The sequence below is a fragment of the Euprymna scolopes genome, chromosome 21, assembly GCF_053919585.1.
Source record: "Euprymna scolopes isolate OS-2025 chromosome 21, ASM5391958v1, whole genome shotgun sequence".
In the NCBI taxonomy this organism is placed as follows: domain Eukaryota; kingdom Metazoa; phylum Mollusca; class Cephalopoda; order Sepiida; family Sepiolidae; genus Euprymna; species Euprymna scolopes.
The window spans coordinates 26,671,394-26,694,480 of NC_136502.1; the positions used below are offsets into that span (position 1 = coordinate 26,671,394).

The 23,087-nt window shown below is 32.5% G+C and overlaps 1 protein-coding gene across 3 annotated transcripts in view; it reads left to right on the forward strand.

Annotated features, from left to right (window-relative positions):
- LOC145242898 (protocadherin gamma-B7-like) overlaps positions 1–23,087 on the forward strand; it is a 41,231-nt gene that overhangs the window by 13,547 nt on the left and 4,597 nt on the right. For all 3 annotated transcript variants that reach the window (XM_080106009.1, XM_080106011.1, XM_080106010.1), the window contains exon 2: positions 1,485–3,957. In XM_080106009.1, coding sequence (XP_079962135.1) covers positions 1,552–3,957 — 2,406 coding nt within the window. In that variant the 5' untranslated portion in view covers positions 1,485–1,551. The remainder of the gene's footprint in view (positions 1–1,484; positions 3,958–23,087) is intronic.

A 23,087-nucleotide genomic window follows, 5' to 3' on the forward strand; every position in this document is an offset into this window, starting at 1 on the left:
ATTACAAACCCAATACTTTATTGATTATTATATTGTACCTAATATGACGTGGGTGCCATTGAATCAGAACACGTAATTTTCCAGCATTATTCTTTATCATCTGAGCTAAATACATATGCATATCAAAACCTTTAAAATTAAGGTCATGAAGCATATAAATGTATATTTGTGCATGCATAGAAAAACACATTTAGTCGACTTACACCTGCCAAGTTCCATTTTTTTTTTTAATTTGACTCCCTACCCGTTATTTTTACCAGCTAAAAACCAAATCGAATTTGTTTCACAGGTCCAAATCCCCTATATATTAAATTTCAAGTCTGTAGACCAAAAATTTACAGAGTAGTTACCTGTATATAAAGTGACCTTGCCTGTCTGTCTGTCTGTCTATGTAAGGAACAGTCTCTACCAAACTACTCTGCAAATTCATATTATTTAGAGGTTTTATATAACTTGGATGTTATTTTTACACTATTTCGGCCGATGTAACTTCTGATCTTCTTCAGGTGTATCTTGCCGAATCTTTCTGTCCAGCTCAGGAATCTGTAGAAAATTTTGAATGAAACACATTATTCAATTCTCAGTGCGGCTAATACTCAGTATAAAATTAGAAAATTACTTAGGACTTTAACCCGATCATGGCTAACAAGTTACCTTCAGAGATTTAATAAAGGACTTGATTCAAAATTATGTACAGATTCTGAGATCGAAAGAAAGATTCTCGAGTTCAACAAGATATACTTGAAGAAGGTCAAAGGTTACATTGATCGAAACATTATAAGAATAACATCCATGATGAGAACAGTAATTCGAATAATTCAAATCATATAAATTCTGAAAATATGTTTGAATTTGAAACAAACAATACAAGTTTTTTTCTTTGCCGATTTGATAAACTTAAAAACTGCTAAATAGACATACACAGAAAATTTTGGACAAATATGGTAAAATAGTCCTAAAAATGGAGTATTTTTACTAGCCCTAGAAGAGCCCCTGGTGCACACCCAAGAGTTATCATGAAGTATAGACAAATAAAATTATATAGAAATCAGTTAGTTACAACTTTTCAGAAAGTTTTATAAAAATCCAAGGCATCAATTTGTTTTAATAAGCACAAAAGTGTCAATTTTAGCCATTTTAACCCGAAAGACACCCCTAGGGAGGCAACCGGAGTTTTCCCGGAAAATCCATTCTATTACTTTTTTACTCATATCATGTTTAATGTTTGTGCAAAATTTCAAAAAATTCCAAGGCGTAGTTATTGAGAAAAGTGTGGATAGACGAACGGACAAAGGTGAATTTACAGGTCCACCCTCCTTTTGTTGGGGGACCAATAAAACAGCTTTATATTTAAAGCATACAACTCTTTATGTACAATATCTCCCATTAATATAAATGAGTACATACAAGTTGTATTTCAAATATATTTTTTATATAAACTTAACAATCGATCAACTATATATATATTTTTTGTTTCTTTTCAGAATGGAGATTCAACATTTGGATTAAATGGGCTTTGTATTTGTCTATTTCTACGGATCCAATTAGAAAATGTTGATACCCAGCTGCATTCTCTTTTCTGTCCTACACAGATGTCTGGCTGTTGACATTACTTACTATGTAAAAGAAGGCATGAGCCCTGGCACCCTGGTTGGGGATATTGCTGCCGACACTCACCTGATGGACAACTTTTTGAATCCAGAACAAAGTCAAATCACCTTCAGCCAATTGGAAGTAAGGGTTACAAGTATCTCAAAATTGTTCCGTGTCTCCAAAAAGTCCGGGAAGCTCTACACCGCACAGACCCTTGATGCTGAATCTTTGTGTAAGCATAACAAAGAATGTTTCCGAATGGTTGAAGTTGCAGTGCGAAGGGCCAAAATGTTCATGAAAATATTAGAAATTAAAGTCATAATACAAGACATCAATGATCACCAACCTGAATTCCCAAATAAAATTGTGGAAATTCAATTTGAAGAAAATGACAGCAAAGGAACAAAAAAATCAACTCCCAGCGCCATCGACAGAGATGTTGGGTTAATTAATTCTCAAATTACTTATCGTCTTAAAAAGAACTTGGATGAACCATTTACTTTGTTTGTATCACAAAATGTTGGTGGATCATCAGATCTGAGTATAACATTGGAAGATAAGCTCGACCGTGAAGTCAAAGACTCGTATGTCATCCAGATTATCGCCAAAGATAAGGGTTCGCCACCAAAGCAAAGTGTCTTAGACGTCCACATCTCTGTTACAGATGTCAATGATAACTCTCCGGTGTTCTCCCAAAAAATCTACAATGTTTCCATCAGAAACGAACCAAGCGATACATCACCTATCGCCATTGTTTCTGCTATGGACCTAGATGCAGGAATGAATGGAAGAATTACATATCACTTTAGCTTCCAGACATCAGACAGTGACAAAATCCACTTTGAACTAAACGAAATCACAGGACAAATCTTTCTGAACAAAAAGTTCACCATGGCTCAAGACTTGAAAAGTGAGCTGTACATCAAGGCCATAGATGGTGGCAACCCACCTCTCAGCTCCATTGCAATGGTCCAAGTGAATATAATCAACCAACAAAATAACCCCCCAAACATAGATGTGAACTTTGTCTCTGCATCCATGGACAATACAGTGGACATCACTGAGGATATCAAGCTTGGAAGTTTCATTGCTTACGTAAAGGTCACTGACCATGATGCAGGACAAAATGGAGAGGTCAGCTGTGATTTGCGGCATGATAAGTTCCAGCTGCACAGTCTTGGTCCCAAAAAGTTCAAGGTCACCGTAAAAAACCCTTTAAATCGAGAGGTTGAGGATCATTATGATGTTATCATCAGTTGTCACGACAAAGGAACACCACCGTTGTACAGTAAGAGCAAGTTTTATATTCAAGTGTTGGATGTCAATGACGTACATCCTAGGTTTACCAAAGAGACATTTAAATTTTGGATCTACGAAAATGAGGAGTCCAAGATTCATGTCGGTACCATCAATGCCACAGACCCCGATCTCGGACCTGGAGGTAAACTGACCTATTCCCTACTGACCAACAATAAAAAATTCTTGCCTTTCCAAATAAATAATGTTGGAGTAATCACCACAGTCCTGTCTTTGGATTATGAATTTCAACATGTTTATCGGTTCCAAGTATTCGTTCGGGACAGCGGAATCCCGTCACTTAATAACACAGTGAATATCATTGTTGAGGTAAGAGATAAAAACGATAATGCCCCATATTTCACCTTTCCAAATATCAACCCCTTCACATTGGACGTCATTTACTATCCCCATCACACAAAGAATATCACCAAAATAAAAGCCTCTGACAGTGACAGTCGAGAGAATGCCTTTCTGAAATATGAAATAACTGGAGGCAATGAGAAGCAATTATTCGCCATCAACCACTACACAGGGTTGTTAGTTTTCACCCGTGTTCTCACTCAGCGAGATGCTGGACTGTTTAAACTAGAATTCACCGCCAAAGACAGTGGTAATCCCGTCCGGTCAGCAACCACCACTATTTTCTTAACACTGGCCGTGAGCAACAAAACATCAGACCCATCAAATTCAATTCATATCCGAGCCGATGACAAAGTGCACCTCAACTCAGCAGTGATCATTGTGTTGGGTGCCGTAACTGTATCTATCATTATAACAGCATCTATGTCGATATGCATCCTTCGATATTGTTATCAAATGAATGTTTCTCAGAGGGAAGAAACAAATCCCTCTCCGAGATTTGTGAGTGAACAGCGACACTTGATAAGCTCTTCTTACTATGCAACATCTTGGCCCGACGTTCGTGTAGCCGTATCGACAGACCCTAATGTAACACCACGGACTGCTCAGCGTGCTGTGCAAAATGGAGAAGGGTCATCGAGTTTTAAACAAGCAGCTCTAACAACATCTTTGAAACCTCGGCCGTCTGTTGAAAGTGCTCATCAGGTAAGTGTCTTTATCTGTTGGGTATGAAATAATTGATAATAATTCTTCATCATTTTTTTTATATATATAATAATGAAAAAAAATATGTCTGACAATGATGTTTGTATCCTGTATTTAAAATATTAGTAGTTTGAAATACTGCAGGACAATTGCTTGCCAAACAAAAAGCTAATCAAATAAGATAGTGGATCAATTAAAAACACTTCTCATTTCTAGCATTGCTACCTTCCACACTACTACTACAACTAACATCATGAATTAAAAACGGTAACCACATGGTTTCTTCTTTTTTTTCCATCTGATCGTCTCCTCCTTCTATTTCATACTTAACATATTATACTATCTCCTCTCAGCTTCTGACTGATACTAGCATGTCTCCAAATCATATTACTCCAAGTACCATCATCTCAAATCTATCCCACCAACTCAATCAAATATCCACTTGTTCGTCTCATACTCTTTTCTTACTCCCACTTTTCCTTTCTATCTACTCTCTTACTTTCATCCTTCTTCGGGATTTTCTTCAGTGGAGTTTTGTATAAAAAGACATTTTTTCCTAATAAAATCCTTCTCTACCAAAAATTAAGTTCAGTTCGATGATAAAAAATGGTGGTTGGCTTCAGGCATGTGTATTTATTATTTTAACTAGTTTGTTTACATGCTTATCCACGAATTATATATATTAACCATTCGATTTCGTCTGAAATTTTATTTCATGCTATAAACTTACCTATATATGCAATTATACTAAAGCTGAGTTATCAAAGTTTGTTTCCCTAAGTCTTTTTCGCTCTATATTTTAGCCAAATAAAATATTTATTAAAATATTACTTAATTTGGGGATTGATTTATGCTTGAGAAATAAGTAAATGTTCTAATTAGCCATAATTTATAATTAACTCATCAAATAACTCATCACTTAATCACTTTTTAACGATCATGTTCATCTTATTACTCTATGTTTTTTTGATTTCATGCTCTTATTCTATACGATATCCCCCCTTGCTTTCCCTCTCTCATATATATATATATATATATATATATATATATATATATATATATATATATATATATATATATAAATTCTTGCGTCGATTTCGACGGATGAGGTTCACACAACAATTAAGTTGTCCAAAATCTGCACATCTTAATTGTTCATAGTGGTGAAGGCTTGGTTAGAACTATTCACACTTTTTAAAACTGCTAATCTCAATCGTTGCAATTGAATGTCACGGACAGAGAGCAGACAGTAGATGCATGTCTTAACAAAGACTGAGGGTGTATCTTTCCTAGTGGTTTTAACGTGCCTCCAGATACAATCCTGGAAATTTCTATGTCCTGGTGCAGTACATACAGTGCCTAGCATCTTCAAATACCAAATGAGTGACCATATATATATATATATATATACTAGCAGAAGTACCTGTCGTTGACAGGTTCAAAAACAGCCTACAGAGAATGGACTGTGATTGATGAAAGTATGATAGCTTATGAAAAGGAGGGGGTTGTAATGAGATAGGTTTTGATACTCAAAAATTTTACCCTAAGCAAAATATGATGAAAGTAAAGATAATTTTCACGAAAATATATATTTTTATATCAACTTTGTTTCCATTCGTAGCCAAGAGTGACCAACAAAATGATGTTTCCTTACAAAGAGAAAATTTTATCTATATAATAATATAAATATACAAGAAATAAATGTTACCATAGTAAATAAAAGTTACTTTTATGGTAGAAAAGTTCATTGGTTTGTATTTTTAAGTAGTTTGTAAAAAAAAAAATTTTTTTTAATTCATGAACCGGTTTAAAAAAAGATCAAAATGGCAGTGACTTTGAAATGGAGAGCCCCATTTTCAATTTGAAGGAAGGGTACCTGAGCATTCTGTGTTAAGAATTTAAGGAATATTCATAAACATATTTTAATGTTTTCCGTTATTTTGTGCTTGAGGAATATTCGATTATGGCATGCATACTTTATATAAAAATTAATTTAAGTAGTTATCGCCTCAAATTTCGTTTTAATTTCGGTTCGCTGAAATTATTTCAAGTAAAGAGCATTAAAAACTACTTCAAAACAAAAAAAAACATGAACTGAACTTTTATTGACTATGATAACATTTATTTCTTGTATATTTATTTTTTGGGTAGCATTTGTTGGCTTTTCTGCTAAACATTCTTACTAAATAATATCGACGAAATATCGAAAAACAAAGAAACAAAAACAGTTTTGAAAAATAATGAAGCTTTACTTACTTTAGTAAAATAATCCGAAACAGCAAAATGGGATATTTAAAAATTAAACACGTAATTACTTTAGTTTTTTAAAGCAAAGAATCGATATAAATATGAATAAGAAGAAAATGATGCCCTTTTCAAGCAGAACAGCTTCGTTTCAGTTTTACATATTGAACGGTGTAGTATTGCGCCGTCGGATTCAGTGTTGTACTATTGTAATGTAAAGAACACGCAGAAAGGATTGTAATCAACTGAATTCCTTCTAGCACACTGACCAAAAAAAGCTTAAACAGATATACAAATAAAAAGCTTATGTAAATGTTTTTAAAAATACACGTAATCACGTGAGCAGGATTTTTTCCTTCTTTTGACACGATAACAAGTAATGTTCTTATTTTTTATTATTTATCTATTTTCGAAAGAGTGTCACGTGCAAGTGGAGAAGGAAAAAAACAGAGTTATGCAAAATTTGTGTTGAGAATTGTCTAAAGTTCCGACTTTTTGGGGGGCTTTCACTTAAATAAGAACGTGAATTTATGAGCTGAATTTATTCGACACAATATGATTCAACTCAAAAAAATAAATAAAAGCTAACGTGAATTAAGATTAAAGTTAAGGTGTTATTGTGGACCCTCACCCCTTTTAAAAAACCTTGTTAAACTTTGTAACATATTTACATTCTATGGAGGTCAGGCGCGAACGAACACCCAATAATTTTATTATGCCATATTTCTTCAAACTGAAACATAATTATCAAAGTATACTTATGCAAATAGATATGAAAAGTCTTTGTTAAAGTTTGTGCCATATTTCCATGGAGTATAGGCGCGAACGCAGACCCCACAATTTATTATACCATCCCTATTTAAGTTGAAACATACTTATCAAAGTATTCTTATGTACATCTATATCAAAAACCCTTCTAAACGTTTCTTTTTTTCATTTTTTATTTCCATACTTTGGGGGCCAGGCGCGAACGCAGAACCCACTATTTTTATGAACCACCGTTCTGCCAGATCAAACATACCCATTCTTGATCCTCGATACATCTTCTATCATTATATGTAATCAGTTTTTTTAAATAGTCAACCATATAGGAGCCTATTCGTGACCAAACACACACAGACGTTCAGCTTTATATTATATATATATATATATATATATATATATATATATATATATATATATATATATATATATATATATATATTATAGTCAATTACAAACAATGCGGAAAATTACCACAGTCTTAATATTATTAAACACATAGCTAAAGACAGAGACAGACACACAGAGAGTGAGAGAATAAGGAAAAAGAATAATTTGGGATTTTGTCTTTTTATTTAAATTAAACTGGCTTTGCAAACTCACTATTTTCATAGTAGTTGTGAGAATTTATGGCATCATTCTGGAAAACTAGCAACTTGTATCTTGGCAGATCCTTATTTTTCGAAATAAAATGTGGTTTATGCTTTGTCCTTTGCAAGCAGAAATATTATAACTGTTGCCTGCAGAGTCCCTACCAAGGAATGCCGATGGGTCCATTCATGATTAGTTTTGTACCCTTAAAGAATGTATCCTTGGAAAAGCTGATTTTATTTACATGAAACCGGCCTTGGGTAACATCTTTCAGACTTCGAAGGCAAGTAAATAAAGAGCATTTGGAGGCTCTTTTTTTTTTTCCTCACCAGCCTGGAAATCATTGGCACATGCTAATTCTAGGGACAGATTCGCAAATGGTCTGACTCTTTTGCCTGAATTTAGGTTTTGTTTTGTTCAGAAGCGTTTTTTCTGACTCAAACAGTTTAAGCAGAGTTCAATGGGTAATATTTTTTCGAATTAATATATTAAAGTTTAAGTAACCAACATTTGTGTCCATTATGCTTTTTCCTATATATTTTAATTATACAAAATACATGCTAAAATATTCCTTGGTTTTGAGATTCAGTTGTTTTAAAAAAAAAAAAAAAAACTTCCATTTTAATTGATCTAATTAGCCACGATTTGTTATTAATTCACCAAGTGATCTATTTTATCCCCTTTCACTGTATGATTTTTTAAACCCCCCCCCCTCCTCGCTCTTATTTTTATATGGTATCTATCATTCTTGCTTCTATCTCTTTCGCTTTTTCTGTGTGTTTATCAACAGTCAAAGGTAATACAGAAAAAAAGGAATATATATTAGTAATATTATTGAACTTGTAGCTATAGAGAAAGAGGCAAAACTAGGATGGGGAGATATAGTTATTTTTACAAAGCATCGGCATGCCTTTACTTATTGAAACACTTTTACAGAAATTTCATGGTGCATCCAATCGAAGTTTTAATATATTCTTGGACGGCGTTATACATTTGAATACAAATTTAAATCAATTATTATTATTTATTTTTGACTGGAAAGATATTGAACCTTTTATACGTGAGAAGTCTGCTGAATACAGAAAAAAAAGGAATATATATTAGTAATATTATTGAACTTGTAGCTATAGAGAAAGAGGCAAAACTGCTGATTTGATTTGCCCTGGGTTTAGGATTTATATCTGAACAATCGATTTTAAGAAATTGAATTTGATTTTACAATTTTGCTAACATATTTTCTTCAAAAGACAATTTAAGAAAATTTATTGTGAAGCAAGAAACAAGAGCACAAGAGAAAAGTAGCAAAACCATATGTTTAAGATTCAAAAGTTTTTAAAGTGGTAATAGATCAGGGTTCAAAAGGTTTCACAAGTTTTTTTTTTCAGTTGAAAGTAAAGGCATTTATTACCAGTTGTTTCCACGCCAAATCGTCTGATACATATTTTTCAATCCAGCAATAATATCATCGATTAGTTGCTTAGTCTGCAGCTATAACCAGCTGTTATGTGTGTAATCCGTTCTACTTTATACGGCTGTCCAAAAAGCTTGCTAAAATTTCAGATTGCATCTTGTTTAAAAGTTCCTGTCATGCTGCCATATGATTAAAAATGATTCTGCCGTGTCGACACATGCTTAAAAGTCTCTGTCACCGCCATATGCTTTTCTCTCTCTCTCTCTCTCTCTCTCTCTCTCTCTCTCTCTCTCTCTCTCTCTCTCTCTCTCTCTCTCTCTCTCTCTTTCCTCAATCCTGATGTCATATACATAAAACCCTGGAATACGGTTACGATGTGGAATACAATGTTTTTCCGGCTCCTGGTTATCATATTTGCTGCACCTTACTGTGTAATTTATAATGTTATTTGATTATATACATGTATTATATACTGTACTGTATTTTGTTACTGATTTTTTACATGTACTATATAAAATTTTGCTTAGGCCCCGCCGTACAACAATTTCACCTTATGATCCCAACCCCGGAATGGATTAATGCTGTATCCCAGGGTTCTACTGTATATCCATTTATTTGTGTGACGTTACGCTCGCTTCATGGTTGGGTCATTTGGATATGTTGAGACGCCACTGCTGCCACATAGTGTCAGTACATTTGGTCAATTAAACCAAACTTATAAAACTATAACCAATTTGTAAGCTTTTAATTTATACTTATCAAAATACTGTATGCAAACAGCTTTCAAAACTTTCAATCTTTTAATACATAAGCTCAGAATTTTAGGGCTAAAAATAGCTTTTTATTCAGCAGTTTAAATGCTTGCAAATTCCTTTCAAATTTTGAAGTGTCACAAGGTAATTCATTCTATTTTTTTTTTCAACTATTAACAAAAAATGAAAATATCTGATGAAATGCATCATATTAGTTAATTTTTTTTATCATCAGGTCTCAACTCACAATCTCCTCTGTCTTGTCCAATGCCTTTATCCATAAAAACTAGATGCGAAGAAAGACAATCTATGATAAGCGAAAAATACAACGGCTGAAACGTTTGAAACATAACCATTAAGATGAGGACAACAGTCTGAAGCACATGAATAACGTAAATTTAATGAAACAGTGGTTATTGGTATTAACAGATGGTCTGGTGTACCATATTCTAAAAGTAATACCAACTCCCCCACCAGAAATGAGTGAAATTTTAAGGTATATTAGACTCTCAATCCCTGTTAGAGCAACTAGTCTAGGAAGAGGAAAACTTAAAAATAACACCAGCTACTGATGATGGTACTGTGTCAATACCATCCAAACATCTTTCAAGACATAAGAAATCACAATATCAAAGTATAACTGGTCAAGCATGATAAGCAGGCTCCTTCAGTCTTTGACAGACTACGGATACCCACGTAAGGGTACCCGCACGTGACATTTTTGTGGCAGGAGGTGCGCAATCTCCAACGATGCCTCTCCTGAATCGACATTGCTGAATACCAGTGGCAAGTGAAGTGTATGTACAGGACCACTGGAAGCAAATGCCGAGATAACAATGACAATTTCTAAATGATCACCCAACTGGTACTAACCAGGCTCAACGTTGCTTAACTTCGATGATCTGACGAGAACCGATGTGTCAACGCGATTATGGATTATGCCGTATATGCGATAAGCAAGAGAAGCTCAAAGAAACACAGTCTGTCCTTCAGCAGGAAAAATTCGTAATTAATGAATTGCTGTTCCACAAATAGAGAAGATGCGGCACACGTTACGATTTGCAAACCAAGCAATTGAATTCCATTTGATGATACACATGTTGAATGATACACTTAGTCATCCATCAAAATACTTTTGAGGGCGGTTCTTCATTTCTTAGGTGATGTTTCATTTTGATATTTACCGAACTTCCATTACTATTGATTACTATATTGTCCTTTTGACTACTCTACACTCTTTAACCCTTATCCTTGAGTGGCCGATCGGCCTTGATAAGTGGTGACGCCTATGTAAAAAAAAAAAATATCGACTATATAAGCCCTGAACCCTTTATCAAAATTTTCATTATAATTTTCTTTTAATATCTATAATTTCAAAGTAAAATAAAATAAAAATAAAATAAATCAAATTTTATATTTCATTTTTATGGATCTCAGGTTCGTGAAAGCAGATCCCATAATGAATTATTACCTCTTTTGCTCAAAATGGAATATACTTATCCATATAACTTGAGATGTAGTTTCAGAAAATATATGATCGTATCTCCAAAGAATTTGAAAAGAGTTCCTGAACAAACAAATAAACAAGCAAATAGACAGGAACTATATCTTTAAAAAAAGGTTGATATGATATAGAGCAAACAAATTAAACCACTGCTCATCACATTGAGAGGCAATTTCTCAGCTATCGGTAAAATAGAAGTTGATGTCAGTGAATTATATACAATTCATTGTTTGCATTACTTATTATTGTGCTTTGGCACTAAATAACCTTAACAGAATTGACATACAAGACAAGCCTTTTACCTTGTTTCCATATTAAATAACTCAACAAGCATTTTATGAAACTCTGACATTAAATGGCCTCATAAAAGTTGATATGCCATAAGACAGACCAGCCGACTTTTTTTTTTCTATTGTACCTTAGCATTAAATAATCATCAAAGGATTTGTATGTCATAAAACTGATACACAAAAAAAAAGAAGAAGAAGAAGAAGAAGAAGAAGAAGAAGAAATCATGGCATTGAGCACTTTGTGTGGGGTGAATGAGATAATAATTGATAAATTTCATAAATCCTGCCATGGGATCCTCTGATGGACTTCTGGCTATCCCACTTATAAATATGATTGGGGTAACAATATATAAACAATGAGTACAATCAGTGTTGAGTTCAGTTGATGAGAGGTTAAAATAAAAGACTATTGCACTTAATGACCTTTTCAATTTGCCAGTTTAATGATAAGAAGATAAAATAGTATGTTAAACAAAATCGTGGAATCTTAAAATAAATCCAACAGTCAAAAGCTAATTCAATCCACACACACACACACACACACACACACACACACACACGCACACACACACACACACACAAACACACAGATATATATATATTAAATCCCCCAAACAGTGTGTCATTGTTAACAACTGATGACCCCTTAAATAGCATTAGGACTATTTGTGATTTTGTGAAAGCAAATTGATTCAGCGAACGCAGGAGATTAATTGACTTACTGGCAAAATAATTTTCCAACGAAAGACGAGAAAAAGATTTTTTATATAGTTTTAAAGTTTGAAAAACTCCCAAAACTATATATATATATATATATATATATATATATATAATTATTACTATAATTAATTTTTTAATACCTACAGACACTAGTGTTTTATCCTTTTGGGAATAATCAATGCAAGGTGTGACGATTACCGCGGGTCAGGAGATAGCGAGTCTGTGTTAAATTTCCAATTACGATACAAATACTGATTCCGATTCTTTTAAAATCTCTAAATATTTAACCGTAGAGTTGTTATTTTTTAAATTATTTTTCAGATTACCATGTCATATATGCATATATTTTCATAAATTTATGAGCTGATCTATAGATTTTAATTTCGATTGGCATTTTTAAATCAATAAAGGGCTTTTTATCCATTGCTACTAGCAATGAAAAATTAAGTTTCAAACAAAAACAAACAAAAAATAAACAATTAATATATATATATATATATATATATATATATATATATATATATATATATATATATATATATATATATATATATGTGTGGGGGGGGGGGTCCTTTCAATCTTGAGAGACAATAGATATTTCATGTAAGAGAGTGCACGTGGGAAGTTTATAATGAAACGAGAATTATACAATCACAATCTCACTTCCCCTAAACATTGTTTCGGTCCAGTGGCATGAAGAAGTTCAGGTCCATTAGAAACAATGCTGGAATAAACAGAGAAAGTCTAGTGTTATTTCAAAGTTTTGTTCTAGATTCATTATGCAAACAAGATTTGAGAGTTTAGTGTGTCCTACTATTTAATCCATATCTGAAGTGAGGATATATGGATTCATACCTTTCCCAAGGATCTTAGTGAAAGTGAGGCAAACTTTCAGTATTAATTCATAGTAAAGAAGTACCCTTTTCCCAAATAAAAAGCAGAAAATCCGGCGTTTTCACAGTAGTGTAAAGAGTATTCTCTTTGTCACAGCCTGGAAGTAGAGCACATTTTTCATAAAGTTAATGCTGACAATAAGACCTATCTCTAAAAGTTTATCATTAAAGTTATAAAACGTAAAATTCTTTTGACAATCATAAATTTGAATACCTAATCGCTAGTAAACGGAACAAATATTTTTGAGAATCAGTTCCTTTTCTTTTTTTTAAAATTTGAATAAATACATTCACGAATTTTAAATAAAATTAGTTTGAAAAAAAAAATTTGTGTTGAAAGAATTTTTTGTTTCTTATATGTTTTTAAAAATTTTTCTGTTTGTTTTTATTGCTGTTGTTGTTATCATTATTATTAATTTTGATTGTTCTCATGTGCTTGTAGTGACATCGAGCAGAACTTCTATGCCTTATTGTAATAAAAGGCACCCAAAGAGTGTGTACTTTTGTCAATGTCATTCTAATTAAATACCAAACAATAAAGTAACATATTGCATATATATCTAATATATAAAATCAAGTGCCTCGAATTTCCTTTTTCATATGCAAATAATATTTAATATAAATCTCGATATTTGGTTTTGTCTAGCTTGTTTTGCTTTTGTTTTCGTTTTTCATAGTCCATTGGCGCATATTCATATGCATTATAAGATTATACCAAAAACACCATTAACTTTGAAGTGAAGGACTTTTTTTTTTTTTTACAAAGGAGTCACCACTTATCAAAGCCCGGAGACCAACCGAGGATAAGAGATAAGGAGTATATGGTAGTCACTGGGACAATATCGTATTAATCATTAGTAGTGGAAATTTGGTAAATTGGATTACTTAAGGGGAACGGCTCATCAAGAACCTGTTCATGTTGGACTTGAAGATGACAATATTGCAGTGAGTTTGAAAGCAGGAAAACGGAAGAGATTTCCACAGGCGTGCAGTTCTAAGAAAAAAGCTTTGTTCATGGAATCTATGTTTAGGTTTAGATAAAGAGTGGGGGAAATTATTGATAGTGATTTCAGCTAGACAAGTGTTTTTCGTGAAAGGGAGGCAAGGGGGGCACAGATTGGATCTCAGACGAGCACTTGCCATGAAAATAATAATAAAACAGAGACAAGCTGGCAATGTCTCTTCTGTGGAAAAGAGGTTGCAGGGAAGAGAAAAGAGCATTCCCCACTATTCTACTAAGTCTACGGCTAAGTCTATTTTGAACTCTGTCAAAACAGAATAAGGTGCTTCTAGAGGCTTCTGCCCAGATTTGCAACAGTACTCTAATCTTAGACGTACTTGGCTCTTATACAGGTAATATTAAAATATCCCTCTATAAGATTAATATGTCCATCTGGTTTTGATTTAAGTCAAGTTACTTAAAATACATTAATTAAAATAATACGAAAATAAATAAGTAAGAGTTTGTTATAGAACTCGTATAAGCTGGTTAGTTTTCTAAATTAAAAATATAAACATTAAATTAAATTTATAGCCTCTGATATTGATGCTTACTACCAATTAATATGTCGAAACTTAGATGACTAAAATATTACATATATTACACTTAGAGAAATAAAATTAATTCTTTTAGTAAAAAAAAAAAAAAACAATTATTTATTCTGACAGTAAATACTGAACACAAAATAATACACCATTGAAAAATTCTGCCTAAATTATGGGTTATTTTTACTTAATGAAATCCAAGCATTTTTTCCTTTTCTAAGGGAATTGATGCTTTATTATTTATAACAGTATCAGTGAATTGATATTATTTTTTATTACATAGAAATGTTTATTTGGCTCTTAAAAATACTAAATAAAAACTGAAACAAAAATAGCTAAAATGAAATGTTTAAATCTTAAAAGAAAATTAATAACTCTTAAAATAAATTTGAAAGTGTCTTAGCGTATAAAATTAAAAAAAAAAAACAGCTTTTAATACAAAAATATTCTATCAATCAAATAATCTGCTGAGCCAAAACTTTAGAAAAGTATATGAGAATCAGTTTTTGGAAAAATTAATCATATCAGCCTTTATGACTAATAACTCTTATGGTTCTACAGATATTTATTGAAATGGTTAATTATTATAAAATGATTTGAAAGGGACGTCGTTTTTGTTATTATATAGAAGTAATGTGAATTTAATTTTGAGCTCAAAAACAAACAAGAAAAAATTAAAAAAATTAAGAAAATGCTAGAACTAGAGTTGCATAAATCATTGCTAAAGTCATGATCAAATTTGAATGATGCATTTTAATCTTGTTTTTAAGCCATTAATGATATCCTAAAATTTTTGAACCTAATCAAGCGTTCTGAATTTCTGAGTCAAAAATTGTCTTCGTTCATAAAGGAATGTGCTTGAAATAACATTTTGAAAACAATTGGAGCATCATTTCTTTAATCATGAAAGGATTCTATCAAATATACTAATCATATTCAACATGTGGGCCACAAACATTTTTGAAAAGGATTAAATAAATTATTTTAAAAAAAACAAAGAAAAATAAATTTACCTTAAAAAAATATAACCGAAATTGGTTATCCAATTTTTCATTCTTATAAATAAACTAGCCGACATGTTGGTACATTGTATATATTTTTCTCTTCTTCCTGTTTTTACGATTTCTTTCATCTTATTTTACTTCTTCTTTTTCCTTCTCTTCTTTAATTATGTAATTCATTCATATATATTTATAATATACATGAACATTATATCATTCTATTTCACTTATGCTGCTGCTACTTCTATCTCTCTCCACTCCTCATATCATTCGCTACCATCATCAACCTAAGAAATTTAATTTGCAACCAACCAACCAACCAAGATTATCAGAGTTTTAGTATTATATTAGATAAACGAGTATACACTGTAGTAAAATCTGTATATTCATAATTATCATTAAAAAAACAAAAAAAGATTTTTAAACAACTTTAATTTATATTAAACTAGCCTGGGTGATTGGAGGTGTGTGTTGAGCAACAAAAAAAAAGTGGTAGTAGGCAGGCAGGCTCGAACCTGTACCGCGAAGGAGGAAAAAAACGTGGAAAAAAAAACGTGACGTCTTTGCTATTACGCTGATCGCCAAACCGGAAGTGACGCAGGTTTAAATTAAGGCTAGACAATCGAAAAGAGGGTATGACTTTCGAAAATATCGGCGAAAAAACCGACCCCTCACTGTAGAAAAGTGCTCAGTTGAGGATGAAGGAATTAACGTTTTTGGCCAATTTTTCGATATTTGTCGTCCGAAAGGTCTAACTTAAAAACGATATCGATCTTGTGAAAATCTGTCGCCTCTGTCGAAAGTTTTAGGCATACATGCATACATACATTTAAACAGACAGGTGAGATTTATATATAAATATAATTTTGGAAATTATAGTAAATTGCTTTGTGCTAAGAAACAAATTATGAAAAAAAATAAAGTCTTTGTCTTATTTTTTCTTAATTATTAAATTAAAATGTTTCATGGAAATTGAATAATAGTTTCAAGTTTGCTGTGAGATTTCAAAAAAATGGTTGAGAAACACTGTAGTATACTTAAAAAAAAACAATGTGAATATTTGGTCCTAAGTTATCTATTTCATATCAGTATGAGCACCTATTGAGTGCAAAACAATAACTCTGTTTAAAACGAGCCTGGTCATGTGACAGGGAAAAATCCAAGGTGACTGAAAATGGAATAGTTGAAGTCAATTGGTTAGAACACGTTTGTGCAAACCGATTACTATTAGGTTCAATAAATATTAATGCTTACATCAATAAATCTAAGAGAGCAAATAAATTTTAAACTATTAAAGAAATTTTAGTGGCTCATTGCTCAATCATTCTAAATAAGTGAACATTTCTGGTGTATTTTCTATATTTTTATAAACATGTGCAAATGAAAGGTGGTGAAAGGCATTGACATAGCAGAAACAACTTCCACATGGTTTTATTCAAAAGAGCCGATTAATAGAACAAGGAAATACCATTCAGTGCGTAAAGATAAAGCTGACATTCAGTTTTATCAAGTTATGCTTAGGAAATGACCAGATTACCTGTCATCTTCTCTTTTAAGATAGCAATGTTTATGATGATCCAAATCTTGAAATGAAAGACAGACATTTTCTGGTATGAAATAACACCGTTTCGTCCTTGATGACCAATTTCTAAGCATTTTATGATTGCTAGAAAAAGGAACTAACAGGCTAGTCTCTTTTATAACTGTAGATAATCATGGTCCTTAATGGAAGTGGGTCTAAGGGAAGAAAAGATTTAATTGCATGAGAAACATAGATATAAACATTTTTTTTAAATTATTGATGATGATGATGATGATGATGATGATGATGATGATGATGATGATGATGATTTAAAACTACCAAATATCATATAATTTACTCCCAATCCAAAAATAATGTTGGTTCCAGCCTCATCTGATACCATACCAGATTATTGTGAAGAGTCCAAGATGATGGAAAGACCAAGCAGGAAGAGAACCATCCAGACCTCCACTGGAAGGGCGCAGAGAACATTGGAATCTTGATTTTATTGCTATTCAAATTTTAAAGAAAATCAACGACCCTTATCAGCGACAAATCGATAGTAGATGGCTGTTGCGATAATGCAAAGTTATTTGCAATGGTCATCAAATAGACGAAGTTTTCATTCGCACTCTAAGAAACACCACTTATTATCGCCAGTAAGCAATCACAGATCATGACTCATGTGAAAACTTCTAGTAGATAATAATAGAGTGATTGACCACAATTATCTCGCACTTGTCATACACATAGCAGATGGGCAACACTCTGTTTTATTAATAAATGTAGAGTTCTATACAAAAGATTCTCGGTCTAATAGTATAAAATCGGACAGTTAACATGAGTTCTTTTAAATTTATTTGAGGGAAGGTATTTAGCTTATTACATTAACACAAATTAAATGTCACTGTATGGATGGTACATAAATATTTTCTAGATGTGCTATTTATTTCTCTTTGTCACCACTTAACGCACATGAATACTTTTGTTTATTATCATGTTAAGTTTGTGTATGCTTGATTTCAATGTAGTTACTTTTTTGTATTATTGTTTTGCATTCAATTTTATGTTGAAAACTGTGATTTTTGTTGTGTTTTTATTTTATTTTAACGAATGTATTTTTTATGATTAGTTTCAACCAAAGAATTTTCCAAACTAACAACAACTAAAACGAAACTCCACACAAGATCTTCGATCCAGCAAACAAAAATATATTTGAGCATTGATCTATATTAAAAAACAATAACTATCATTAAAAAAAGATTTAATTCTTTTAATAATATACTGATAATAATTTTTTTTTTTACAAAACATAATTTTGTTACTTGATTATCCATGTACAGACATATTTCAATTTTATTTTATAAGCGATTCTGGGTGTGGGGGCGAGTTTGTAAAAAGCAACAAACCCCCCCCCCCCCAGCATCGCTTATAAAAAATGAAATAAATCAACACTATTACATTTAAAGGCGATAAAAATCGTGCAGGAAAATTGATGAGATCCCGTAGTTTTGTGGTAAAACACTAGGCTACTTATCGAGTAGTGATGAGTTCGATTCGCATTAACAAGTTCAGTTATACTGACGAGAAGTGACAGTTTGAAACATGCGTCTATAGATAACTTACTTTTATGCATGTAAAAATATTTAAATATTTAAATAATGAATTAATGCATATATATATATATATATATATAATATAGGTTTTTTTTACACAGGCATCATCACATTATCAAGGCCAAGAGGCCACTCAAGGATAAGGGTTAAAGAGTGTACAGTAGAAATTGGGCAATATAGTAATCATTAGTAATGAAAATTTGTTAACTTATATGGAACGGCTCATCAAGAACCTATTTACGTTAGACTTGAAGACAACCATATTGTAGTCAGCCGGAAAGCAGGAAAACGGAAGACAATTCCACAGGCGTGCAGTTCTAAGAAAGAAGCTTTGTTCATGGAATCTACGTTTTGGTTTAGGCACAGATAAAAAGTGGGGGGAATTATTGATAGTGTTTTCAGCTAGACGAGTGTTTCTTGTGAACGTTTGGCGAGGGGGGGGGACCATAGACTGAAGCTCAGTCGAACACTTTCCATGAAAATAACGATACATCAGAGACAAACTCGCAACATCTCTTCTGTGAGATAGAGTTTGCAGGGAAGAGAAAAGGATATCTCCTATGAGGCTACGAAGTCTATTTTGAACTCTATCAAGGCAGGACAAGTCCTTTCTAGCAGCTCCTGCCCAGATGTGGCAACAGTATTCCATCCTTGGACGTACCTGGCTCTTATATAGATAAAGAATTGCATCAGCAGTGAGATATCTACTGGATCGATAGAAAGATTTGATGTACGTGTTCCCTTTAAGATCAGGAGTAATGGTCAAGCGAGTCAATATTAGTTTATTTATACATTATTTTATTAAATTCTTTGTTTATTTGATATATTGATCCTTCATTTCAAAATTGTGATAAACTTTTGTAAATCAAGCACCAGGGTTAATTCGCATATTTATATCTTCAAGTTTATGTGTACATTTATTTCTCAAGATTTCAACTAACTTCCGTCATCTTTTAGAGACATAGTAAACATATGCATATAGTTTGATCATATTTAATGAAATGCACAAATGAAAACTCTTTACCATTGAATGGAAGGGAGAAATTTTAATTTAAACGATATAACAATATCCTGCATTGATGTGATCATGTAAATAATGACCACAGTCTGAAAGTGTTATGGTTCATTGTCAACATTGAAGTACGATAAACAAAAATAAAATAATTAAATTCAAGTTTTATGAAAAAAAAAATGTTTTGACTTAAGCATATGCAAAATTTTTATTTAAGCATATGAAATTTTTTTAAAAGATAATCAAGAAATTAAAGAGACACAGAATATCTATTTTATTTCATAAAATATGCTTGAATAATAGATTGGGGTTGGAATCTCATCGTGGAAACAACTGTCACACTGAAGAGCCATGATATGGCCAAACAACTTTCTGTGGATGATGGAGGGCGACACACGTTATAAACTTAGGTTTTTATTTTAAATTTGCATATTAGATGTGACACATGTGTTCTGTTTAGTAGACATCTCATGCGAAATAGATGTAAATTCCCAATCCAATCGTTACTAATACTAGTCTCACTAGCAGACAAGTCACAAGTCTTATGAGTGTAGAGCACTTGAAACACATGTGTCACATCTAATATGGAAATTTAAAATAAAATGTTTAAAACGTTTGTGGCCTTCTATTTTTAAATATACACTTTTCTTTGGGCAATAATAATCTCTTCTCTCTCTCTCTCATATATATATATATATATATATATATATATATATATATATATATATATATATATATATATATACAGGGTGTATCAACAAAATGTATAGACTCTTTTTATCTCAACTTGCTACATGAATATGCTATGCCACGTTCCCAGGAGATGTTTAGGAATAAAGAATGTCATTTCCAGCAGGATGGTACACTTCCCCACTATCATTACGACATAAGAGCATATCTTGATAGTCACCTGCGAAACACATAGTTAGGATGAAGAGGAAGTATCTAGTACTGTCCACGCTCACCGAATCTGACACCCCGCCTGGATTTTCTCCTTTTTGGGGCGGGGTTGGGGGGGCATGTAAAATACAATGCTCACACCACAAAACGAGCTACAACGAATGAGTTGAAAGCAACCATTAAAAGAAGATGTGTCAACATACCAATTGAACTGATTAGGAACGTTTTTGATTCAATCAGTGAGCGTTGTCAGCTGTTCATGGACCACAATGGCCAATAATTTGAACACTTTCGATAATCAGCTGGTTTCTATATTTGTTCACAGTATTTTGATGTACGAAACTTTTCTTTCTTATAATAAATGTTGGTCATTTAAAGAGTGTATACATTTTATTAGGACGCCCTGTATATATATCAATATATACAGTCCTGGTCAAAATCATAAGACCACTTAAGAAAGTAAGCGTTTACGCATAATATATTAATTAATCAAACAAATGGTTGAAACCATTGCCAAAAGGGAAAATATGATGGAAAAAAAATGAAATCTGCTTCATTCGAAACCTTAACCCTGATCTAATAATTATTTTTTAAAAAACAAACATTTTCCCCTGGTCAAAATGATAAAACCACTTTAATAAAATCGGCTAGTTTTGAAAAAATGAATACGAAAAGTTTTCTATGTTACTAAAAGCAACTTGTTAGTGTATAAAACATATCTTACTAAATTATAAATGGCAAAAGGGAAACCATTATCAGAGTTTGAGAGAGGAAGGATCTTTGAGCTTAATAGGGGTGGACTCTCCCATACATCCATTGCAAACGAAGTGAATCATAGCAAAACAGTCATCACAAATTTTTTAAGAAATCCAGATCAATATGGGCACAAAAAGAGTCCAAGTCGACCAAAAAAAATAACCCCATCACTGGATTGCCGTATCAGAAGAGGTTTTAAAAAAAACTCCAGTATGAGCTGAAGTCGATTAAAAAGCCAAACAGCAGCAGAATGTAGTCCTAAAACCATCAGAAGGCATCTGAAAATGAAGGGTTTCAATCATTTAAAGCAACTGCAGAAACCATGTCTTCTTGAACAGCACAAAACTAACCGACTTAAATATGCCACCAAATACCAGACTTGGGATGAAGAGAAGTGGGAAAATGTAGTTTTTTCCGATGAGAAAAAGTTTAATCTAGATGGTTCAGATGGATTTCAACACTATTGGCATGATAAAAATTTGCCCAAAGAGACTTTTTCAACTCGGCATAGTGGAGGAGGGTCTTTAATGATCTGGGGTGCTTTCTCATCAGCTGGGACCCTAAAGTGGCAAGTAGTGAAAGGCCGACAGACATCATTGAAGTATATTTCAATGCTTGAAAATGCTTGTATCAGGACTGAAGGTCCACGTCTGTGTGGTAGAAATTGGATTTTCCAGCAAGACAATGCTGCGATACACACTTCTCGACAAGCACGAGAATACTGTTCTTCAAATAATATAGAATTGTTAGATCATCCAGCATATTCTCCAGACCTCAATCCCATTGAAAATCTTTGGGGATGGATGGCAAAAGAAGCATTCAAGGATAGAACCCAGTATGATTCGATAACGGAACTTTCTGATTCAGTTTTCAGTACATGGGATAAAATTCCTTCGTAACTGATAAAAAACTTAGTCGCAAGCATGCCGAAGAGAATTTTTGAAGTAATTCGTAATAATGGAGGCTATACTAAATACTGAGACCCATTTTTAGTAATTTATAATTGTCTTTTGTTAGATAAATTATCAGTGGTCTTATCATTTTGACCAGGTGAAAATGTTTGTTTTTTAAAAAATAATTATTAGATCAGGGTTAAGGTTTCGAATGAAGCAGATTTCATTTTTTTCCATCATATTTTCCCTTTTGGCAATGGTTTCAACCATTTGTTTGATTAAAAATTCGATAATATGCGTAAACGCTTACTTTCTTAAGTGGTCTTATGATTTTGACCAGGACTATATATATATATATATATATATATATATATATATATATATATATATATATACACGCACACACACATGTATATATATATATATATATATATATATATATATATATATATATATATATAGCTGGAACCATTGTGTATTATGAAATGCACAACATCTATTCTAAGATTTATTTTTAACTAGCCTGGGTGCCTGGCATGGCCGGGGTGTTTGGAGGTGTGTGTTGAGCAAAAAAAAAGAAAAAGTGTTAGTAGGCAGGCAGGCAGGCAGGCTCGAACCAGTACCACGAAAAGAGCGTGAAAAAAAAATATGACGTCTTTGCCATTGCGTCTATCGCCAAACCGGAAGTGACAAAGGTTTAAATTAAGGCTAGTCAATC